Source organism: Photinus pyralis, unplaced genomic scaffold (genome assembly GCF_008802855.1).
Source record: "Photinus pyralis isolate 1611_PpyrPB1 unplaced genomic scaffold, Ppyr1.3 Ppyr1.4_LG7, whole genome shotgun sequence".
Lineage (NCBI taxonomy): Eukaryota > Metazoa > Arthropoda > Insecta > Coleoptera > Lampyridae > Photinus > Photinus pyralis.
This window is the reverse complement of record NW_022170738.1, coordinates 22,363,197-22,373,125: the sequence shown is the minus strand read 5'-3', so window position 1 is coordinate 22,373,125 and position 9,929 is coordinate 22,363,197. Positions and strand designations below refer to the sequence as shown.

The window sequence follows — 9,929 nt, the reverse complement described above, 5'->3', positions numbered from 1 at the left end:
TTTGTTGGGTCCGAAAGCTCAAGAGACAAGTCATTTAGAGAAGACGAAGGCGAATTAATATTTCAGAATTTCAGCTCCGTTTTAGTATCCTATGGTAATTTAAAACGAGCACTAAAACAGCAACGCCATGCAGGTTTACGCCGGTGTCAGTTTGACTTTTTGCCGACCTGAAAAATTCCAAGAGACAATGGGGATTAATTATAAGTATTAATTTAGACATTTCATCTTTCACATTTAAGTGACTATAATTAACAGTAGTTCATTTAATGATCTGCAGTAAACAACATCCGATTAAATCGTGAGTGATCTCAAAACAAGCGCAAACAAGTGGAGACCCAATTGTGATTACCTTATAAAATGTCAGGAGCCATACTTACACCATCTACAGATATAAAATGAAACACAACAATATAGGACTACAAATCGACCCCCCATTTTTATTTATTTTTCTTCTAACGTTTCATTACCTTGGAATTGGAATTATTCTCTCCAATATTGTGAAGTCATAACATAATTTATTGGTAAGAGCTGTTACAATATTAGTAAATCTAATATTCAACTATTATATCCAAAGTGCACGCCAAATACCTGAAATACTCAGATCTGGTATTTGGCGTGCACGAGGGATATACGGGATGACTATTGCCCTGGGAAAATTTGTATATCCATAATCTTAGGTTCAATCGAGTAATTCTGCCATTCCTTTGACTTCCACTAGTAGGTGACGTCTACATACTGCTCACCACTTTAAGAAGGTTTCGAATGGACGATGAGCTAATGTTGAGTTGTACCCCTGGTGCACCAATAGGGCTTCCATATGCTCTTACTAGGAGTGAGAGAGCATTTTGTTGTTGTTGAGGAGTGAGGATGGAAAGTGCGAAGCGAAGATTTGTCTAAAAGTTAAGAAATGTCAAAGGTCGTATTTGAAAGTAACGTTGTAAGTTACCTTGGCAATTGGGGCTAGGCTATCAAGCAGCGTGGTGAATTGTTCCGGAAAGTGTATTTGTGAAGCATTGTTTGGTTACCACTCCAACTTACCCTCATATCACTATCAGCAGATGGGAAAGTGCTCATGTCGAGGTCAGCGGCATGTAAAAATTCTGTTTTGTGAGCGCTATGTGCAATCAAAAATACGCACCGGAACCGAGCTTATGACGGTATTCAACACGAAAAGTACGGATTGCTAAAATTATATTATAATTAATCTCCTACAGATATAGCTTTTAGGTGTCTTACTTTTGCCTCATCACCTAATGTGGCTACGTAAGACAGAATGTCATTCTGAAAATTCGGGATGTAGGTAATTTGTACTCAACTCGAAATCAAAAATACTCACCACAAGGTTAGGGTCACTTTTGATCGAATTGAAGACGTTAGCTTATACCTACAAAAACAATGATTTCCAAAATAGAACTCGTCAAGCACTCATACCTCAGGACTCTCTTCAGCTTCAAGGGCTGTAAATTGTGGGACTTTCGACACGAATCCTTGTACTGCAACAACAAATCCTGGTGCATTGTCATAGCCTTGTCTGGGAAGCCAGCTCCAAATACCCTGTTTTGGATCGTTGACTTTTTCCTCGGCCCCTTTCTCGCCACTACCAAGACCGAAGCCTAATCTAATACTTCCAAAAGGACCCAAGCTCAAAGTTACACCAGCTCCAGCGCCGGTTCCTTTAGAATAATCAGTGCCTTTTTCAGTGTCGGGGCTACCAAGTGACAATCCTGTTCCAACACCGGTTCCACCGACTCCCAATGATCCACCAACATCAATACCCCATCTTTTAAAGAGATTCTAGAAAAAATGCGTTACTACTTTCCCAAACACTACAGGGAGTTCCTTACTCCGAACAAGCCATCTAAAATTGGAAAAATATAATTATGTAATCCAGGCTATATAATATTTTTTGACAAAAAAAATTAGTTACCGGTTCAAACCGGGTTTTTCATGCTGGTGAAATGATTATAGATTGGGGAAAAATAATTAAAACAGCTGAATTTCTCTGGGGGTGAAATCACGGGGGTAGAAAGGGTTGGAAACTGGTATTTTGCAATTTGTAGCAAAACTATTAATTTTAGACGAAAATGTTCAATGTAAAAGTTTTAGAGATTAAAAAAAATGAGCAACTGTAGCTGCACTATTTTCACATAACCTCCAATTTTCCTAGAAAAACATTTTTTTTATTTTTATTCTTATTTTTACGAAAAAAAAGTCATAGGGGTTTGAAATTTAGAGTAAAGATAGTTTGTTTTATGATAAAAAAGGAGACAATTTTTTTGGGCCCGTAAAGTTGAACCGTTTCCGAGATCTCACGATTTCTGAAAAAACCACTTCTTTTTCAAGGGGATGAAAAATCTATTTTTTTTTCATCGTACAAAATTTTCGGGAAGACTTATATTTTAATAAACAAAAATAAAAAAATATTAATCCTATGGCAAAAATTCGAGAAAATAGCGAAAAACTGGAAAAACAGTTTTAAGATTAGACACGGTTTTTGACATGATAAATCAACGTGTTGGATGTTAATAAAGATTTTTTCGAAATCTGTCTTCTTGTTTCTATTTAATGTTTGCTTAAATATTCTCTTTTGTTATCTTATGCTCAACTGTTTTAGTTAAAACATCTTTATTATTTCTTTTTTCTGCATTTTTACCGCAATAAATTCGAAATAAAATCGAATTATCTTGCTTGCCGATTGCTGAACAATTTGTTTTTATTCACTGACTCTTCTTCCTGCCTGTTTTATAGCTGATGCAATTGCGTTGGGCCTGTTGATAAACTGGCAAAATCTGCAATAAGAACGTTAGTTTTACCGGCCAAAACAAATGATTTGAGATGTAAAACCTGGAATAAACTTCATGAGGATTTTATTCATAATTCCTGCAAATTAACGATCAACAGGCCCAGCTTAATCCCATCAGCTGTAAAACAGGCAGGAAGAAGAGTTAGTGAACAAAAACAAATTGTTCAGGAAGCAAAAGATTTGGATTTTACTTCGAATTGCTTTTATTGCGGTAAAAATGCAGAAAAAAGAAATAATAATGATGTTTTAATTAAGGCAGTTGGGCACTAGGAAACAAAAGAAAATATTTTAGCAACATTAAAGAGATGGTTTTTTTCAGAAATCGTGAGATCTTGGAAACGGTCCAATTTTACGGGACCAAAAAATTATCTCCTTTTTTCTAGGAAAATTGGAGGTTAGGTATGTGAAAATAGTGCAGATACAAAAGTTGCTCATTTTTTTAATCTCTATAACTTTTACATTGAACATTTTATTAATAGTACATTACAGTAATAGTTTTGCCACAATTTGCAAAACACCACTTTCCACCCCTTTCAACCCCCGGGATTTCACCCGCGGAAAAATGGTTGTTTCCTAATTTCTAATCATTTCACCTGCCTGATAAACCCGGTTTCGCCCGGTAACTAATTTTTTTAGAAAATACATTATTTGAGAGCTATTTAGCTTGGACTAATAATGATCAAGTTTCTTTCTTTAAACACTTACATGTTCCGGATGCGCATAAAAGCACAGGGAAGGTTACGAAATACTTCAATTCGTAAATACTTCATTTCGTGTTGGGTACCAAACGGATTGATTTACCCCTTCGTCTCGGTACCTTTTACACATGGTGCAACGATATCGGTTTCTTTATTTTCGTTATCCAATCAGAATCTCAATCAATCAAAAATTAATTACTGCTTTGTACCGCACATTTTTAACTTTGCACAATAGAAGTTCAAAGGTGCCCAATTAGTCAAAACCATTTTGATAATAAATTCGCTTCCTTATCGATAGTGTTAACTAATTGGAGTTAAATTCGCTATCTACCTGGCTGTTTGATTAGGGAGCGGTATAGGGAAACCGCAAGGACTCAGGTTTTGCGTTCTTTATTTCGGTTATCACAATTACTTGCGTGATCAGAAATTTTACCTATCAAGCCATTTTTGACCGAAGTGCAAATTTGATGGAAGGAAAGACTCAAGACTGCCATATATTTTAATCAATTGTTATTTGGAAATCAAGGCGATTTCGTTGTTGAAACGGTAAAAATAAAATAAATAAATAAGTACCGTCATTAGTACCTGTATTCAAATTCTCAAAATATTCCGAGGTTTCCTTTTCGAAATATAGATAACCGGCGTTCATCGTGGGACGCTATGTATTTGAAATTAGAGATTCTGCTTAATTTTTTGTAGAATTAGTATAGTGAAGATTTACTTTGGGTTTGACTAAGAAGAGTCAAGCTGACTGAAATGAAAAGCAATTAAATTCGAAGGATTTTTGAGTAACGTGTAGATAATGAACGGTTATTCTGCGCAGAGCTGGGCAGTATTCGATTTTGTAAATACTTTTTAGTATTCAAATCCTTTAAAGTATTCAAATACTTTGTAATTAAATACTTTTATGGAAGTAGTATTTGTATATGTAACTCAAATACTTTCACAAATATTTAGTATTCGAATACTTCGCAAGGTATTTGAATACTTTGAGAAGTATTCGAATACTTCGTATAATTAACCTTCCTTTTTTACCAAAAATCGACTACTCTAAATTTCTCGGGAAAACACTTTTTCTTATTAATTTTGGTGCGTAGAATCCAAAACTATTCGTACTTTTTCGATCAGACTTCTCAACAAAAAGTTATAGACTAGAAACCAATGTCGAAAAAAAATTCAAAGGGCTGTAACTTTTGAACTAGTAGCCCAATCTTAGAACTCTTTGAAATTATGGATTCTACAGGCCACATTCTATAAGAAAATTTTTTTTCCGGGTCGATCTGAGACAATTTTTTTTCGGACCTCAAAAAAGGCAGTGTATAACCTTCCTTTTTTACCAAAAATCGACTACACTAAAATTTCTCGGGAAAACACTTTTTCTTATTAATTTTGGTGCGTAGAATCCAAAACAATTCGTACTTTTTCGATCAGACTTCTCAATCAAAAGTTATGGACTAGAAACCAATGTCGAAAAAAAATTCAAAGGGCTGTAACTTCTAGTAGCCCAATCTTCAAACTGTTTTAAATTATGGATTCTACGGGCCAAATTCTATAAGAAAATGGTTTTTCCCGGTCGATCTCAGACATTTTTTTTCCGGCCTCAAAAAAAGGCAGTACTTTTCAGTTATTCAAATATTTGAGAACAATTTAGAAATGTTTTTGGGAAAGTTTCCATTGTCACAAAATCAAATATAAAAATCTGATACAACTGAATACCGAACGATCCTCGACTGAAACTTTTTGATTCGATAGTCTACGTAACTTAAAAACAATAAGGACCTTTCTTATATTCTTAAGACCATTGTGTACCAATTTTCAAAGCGATCGCACGTTTCTAAACAAACTATCATGCACACGGACAAACGGATGGTAAAAAATGGATCTGTTCCAAAATCGCTAGGATTAATTTCAGAAAGGCGTACGTATCATGTGCACGACGTACGATCGCTTTGAAAACTGGTACACGTATTCTTAAGGATATAACTGGTATAAGAATCCTGGTAGGTACCTCCTATATAATAATATAATAATAATATTACGCTTTTACTCCCCTTAAATTTGTATAAGTATAACAATACAAATATAAAAAAAGCTAACCCCATACAAAGTATAAATTGATTTTTTAAGTAGTATTAAGACTTTTATCTAGTATACTATTTTAAATTTTTAATGTATTTGAGTGACAAGTATTTGAATACTTTTTACTGTATTCGAATACTTTTCAAAGTAAGTTAATGAAATACTTTTCAAAGTATTCGAATACGTTCTAAAGTATTTGAATACTTTTCAATGTATCTGTATCTAGTATTCGCTTGTGCTGGACGTAAAAGTATTTAGTATTCAAATACTTACCTTTGATTTGTGTAAAGTGTTTACTATTAGTATTCAAATACTTTTGAAAGTATTCTGCCCAGCTCTGATTCTGCGTCATTTCAGAAATTCTGCGAAATATTGCACCTAGCTACCTTCCTCCAATGGTCATGAAGAATAAAACCAGTTTTAACTCCTCCCCTCAACCCCCCCCCCTCCCTTTTGATAAGGAGTCAAAAAGGGCGGTAGTTGGTAGAAAACAGTTTCTTTTGTTGAGACCTTTAATTAGAATGCCATGAAAGATAAAATTAATCCCCCCCCCCCCCGTCAGCTACTGATCTGAAAAAAAGTTTATTCACAAAAACTAGCTTGAAATTGTTACTAAATTATTATTCATTTAGGGTTTACAGAAGATATGCGTTTGGCTCTTTCCTTAATAAAACTAACAAAGCCTATAACATAATCGATTTTTTAAATTAATTAAATCAAATTTCTACTTTAACCTTATACAGGGTGTTATTGTTTGAGTTGTGTAAAAAAAAATGGAGTTATCACGATCCACCAGACGCATCAAGAAGTCTTTGGATGGGATACTGGGTATGCGCCTTTACGATTTTGTGCAACTTTTAAAAGTTATCCCATGAAAGGTATGAGAAAAAAGTTCCGATTCGGATGAAAATTGGCAGTTGGTGAAAATGCCGAATCTGCTGTTAGTTTTTAAAAATTCGAAAAAAATTCCGAATAAAATTCTTGACCGATAGGATCACTTCTATAGTGATTAGAATTTCCAAGAATTTCCTATGGGAAATTAGGTACTTAAAAACATAATTGTCAAACAGTTTTTGGTTGTGAAAAAGTCGTTTCTTTTCAAGACCATTAAACGTTTCTTTAAAAAAATATGAGGTTCACTTTTTTAAAAATAGTACTTTCCAGATTAAATTTCTCGCATTTCACGCATTCACGACATTCCTACCTTACTAGAAGCCGCAATGTGTTGATGCGCATACCTTTTGTTACAAAAAGATTGTATTGAAAAACTGTTCGACAATTCTGTTCTTTAATATCTAAAGAACATAATGCAGGAAATTTCTGAATCGCCAAGAATTGCAGTCGAGTTTTTTCGAATTTTCAAAAATAAAACTTATTGCAGATTCAGGATGTTAAAAGCCCACAGAATACCGAATTTCATCGAAATCTAAATTTTTGCGCAATTGTAAAGTAGGAATTTTGAAAAAATGTTTACAAAATCAAAAAGGATATACCCGATATCCTAACAAAAGACGCCATTCATCTTGATGGATCTTATTTTCTTTAGAAAAAAAAATGCAATTTTGGAGAATATTTTTAAGGGTAGCGAAGCATTCACGTCCCACCTGTTTGTTTTGATCCCCTCTATCATCCGATTTTTTTGTCTAGCGCAATGAACTCCAAATTGCAGATAAAAAATCATACTGAAACACCGTACTTATACAGCGTGGCTCAAATTCGATGTCTCGGGCGTATTATGTGAAAAGAAAAAGTTTAAATAAAAATTTAAGGTGTTTTTGAACGTGTCGCTTGTTAACAAAAAAAAATGTAGGGCTCTTTAGCAACAAATAATTTTTTCTATTTCGGTGTCACAATGATGATTTTGTACAACTGTTTTAGGCCGAAAACAGTTGTACAAAGACAGTGATTATAGTCGTTTTTTTTGGTAACTCATTTCTTAAGTTGGCAGTTACTAGTTAGTACAAGTAGGTACTTCGTTGGGTACTTCCATGTTTGAACTTCAAAATGTCAAGTCTTACTACGCTGCCAACCTAAAACTTAACGGCATAAAAAGTGTTCCCAACATAAAACATGTTAGTTCTAATGTTCTCTATAGTTTCTGATAATGATTTTTTTAATTAAATTAAAGCACCGAAATAGAAAAAATAGTATGAAAAACGCGTGTTACAATGCTTTATTGTAATACTCCTATCTTGCGGACACTCGTGGCTACGCTTCGCGTCGCCACTCGTGCCACAAGATAGTCGTATTACAATAGGTCGCATTGTAACACTTGTCTTTCAATATACTATTGATATGTTCCTATATATAGGACAAATATATTCAATGACGTCATAATTCAATTTTCCAACATTCCCAGGAACAATCACTTCGAACCAAAAAAGACCTTTGTCTCATTTAAGATTGTCAGGCTCAATTTCTATTAACACTTTTATTTTCGCATAATACGTCGGTGACATCTAAGTTGAAACACCTTGTACAAAAATACGTTTTTTGGTTAACCTTTTCCGTTACTATAAACGACTTCTAATTGGAAGTCGATCAAAAACAAAGAAGAAAGCATTAAATATGTAATATACCTTTATTTGTCTGAAACCACACGTTCATACTAGCACCCCTTTATACTTATTCTGATTACGCAAAGTAATCGAAATCTGATATTCACCGGTAAAGTTTTCACAGGTGAAATGCGGTTTGGTGATAACGAATCCGATATCGTTTCACCGTGTATAAAAGGGACCGAGGCTAAAAGGCAAATCAGTTCATTTTGACAATCGAACCGAAATGAAGTACTTCGTCGCCCTCACTGTGCTTTTATGCGCATCCGGAGCATGTAAGTGTTTAAAAAAAAATTTGATCATTAAATATTTTTTCCAATTTCAGATGGCTTGTTTGGAGTAAGGAGCTCCCTGTAGTGTTTGGGAAAGTAGTAACGCATTTTTTCTAGAAACTCTTTAAAGGATGGGGTATTGATGTTGGTGGCTCATTGGGAGTCGGTGGAACCGGTGTTGGAACAGGATTGTCACTTGGTAGCCCCGACACATCTGAACAAGGAACTGATTATTCTAAAGGAACCGGCGCTGGAGCTGGTGTAACTTTGAGCTTGGGTCCGTTTGGAAGTATTAGATTAGGCTTCGGTCTTGGTAGTGGCGAGAAAGGGGCCGAGGAAAAAGTCGATGTTCCAAAACAGGGTATTTGGAGCTGGCTTCCCAGACAAGGCTATGACAATGCACCAGGATTTGTTGCTGCAGTACAAGGATTCGTGTCGAAATTCCCACAATTTACAGTCCTTGAAGCTGAAGAGAATCCTGCGGTATGAGTGCTTGACGAGTTTTATTTTGGAAATCAATGTTTTTGTAGGTATACGCTAACGTCTTCAATTCGATCAGAAGTGACCCTAACGTTGTGGTGAGTATTTTTGATTTCGAGTTGAGTGCAAATTACCTACATCGCGAATTTTCAGAATGACATCCTGTCCTACATAGCCACATTAGGTGATGAGGCAAAAGTAAGTCACCTAAAAGCTGTATCTGTAGGACATTCATTATAATATAATTTTAGCAATCCGTACTTTTCGTTTTGAATACCGTCATAAGCTCGGTTCCGGTACGTATTTTTGATTGCACATAGCGCTCACAAAACTGAGAATTTTTACAGGGCGCTGACATCGACATGAGCACTTTCCCAACTGCTGATAGCGAGATGAAGGTAAGTTGGAGTGGTAACCAAACAATGCTTCACAAAAACACTTTCAGGAACAATTCACCACGCTGCTTGATAGCCTAGCCCCAATTGCCAAGGTAACTTACAACGTAACTTCCAAATACGACCTTTGACATTTCTTAACTTTTAGACAAATCTTCGCTTCGCACTTTCCACCCTCACCCCTCAACAACAACAAAATGCTCTCTCACTCCTAGTAAGAGCATATGGAAGCTCTATTGGTGCACCAGGAGTACAACTCAACATTAGCTCATCGTCCATTCAAAACCTTCTTAAAGTCGCGAGCAGTATGTAGGCGTTACATCCCAATGAAATAAAGATGAAATTATATGACAATCGCTGCTTGAGTAAATATTGTAACATCTGTTAACAATAAATAATCTTATGCACCACTATTCGATAGTTCATTCACCTGTGTTTGATTTCTCTCTCTACAAAAGTAAAGAATACAAGGTCTCAGGAATAGCGCCACTGTAATTGTCATTTGCACTTGCTGATGGTACTCAAAAGTATACAACCCAAGTTAAGGATTGTGAAAAAAGGGTTCGAAGGGCCTAAACTACTAACTATACCCCCTCCCCCTGAATTTTATTCTAAACAGGATGCCCATTATTTATCGAATATAC

General features: G+C 35.3%; 1 protein-coding gene and 1 long non-coding RNA gene across 4 annotated transcripts; one reads left to right on the top strand and one right to left on the bottom strand.

The window, feature by feature from the left end:
• Positions 1-493: 493 nt before the first annotated feature.
• On the bottom strand, positions 494-4,283 carry LOC116176046. 3 transcript variants are annotated; one of them, XR_004146409.1, is made up of 7 exons: positions 3,509-4,283; positions 1,845-1,858; positions 1,432-1,794; positions 1,337-1,384; positions 1,237-1,281; positions 947-1,183; positions 494-893 (listed from the first exon to the last, which is right to left on the bottom strand). It is a non-coding gene; the product is annotated as an uncharacterized LOC116176046 (long non-coding RNA). The 3 variants fall into 3 exon arrangements; XR_004146410.1 differs by lacking the exon at positions 1,845-1,858; XR_004146408.1 differs by lacking the exon at positions 3,509-4,283 and having other exon boundaries at positions 1,432-1,931.
• Positions 4,284-8,278: 3,995 nt separating this feature from the next.
• On the top strand, positions 8,279-9,710 carry LOC116176044. The gene is made up of 9 exons (XM_031494482.1): positions 8,279-8,413; positions 8,464-8,477; positions 8,528-8,893; positions 8,941-8,988; positions 9,044-9,088; positions 9,142-9,186; positions 9,238-9,288; positions 9,336-9,380; positions 9,434-9,710. Exons 1-9 carry the CDS (start codon positions 8,365-8,367, stop codon positions 9,596-9,598), a joined length of 828 nt encoding a protein of 275 aa, XP_031350342.1. The 5' UTR covers positions 8,279-8,364; the 3' UTR covers positions 9,599-9,710.
• The last annotated feature ends 219 nt before the right edge of the window (positions 9,711-9,929 follow it).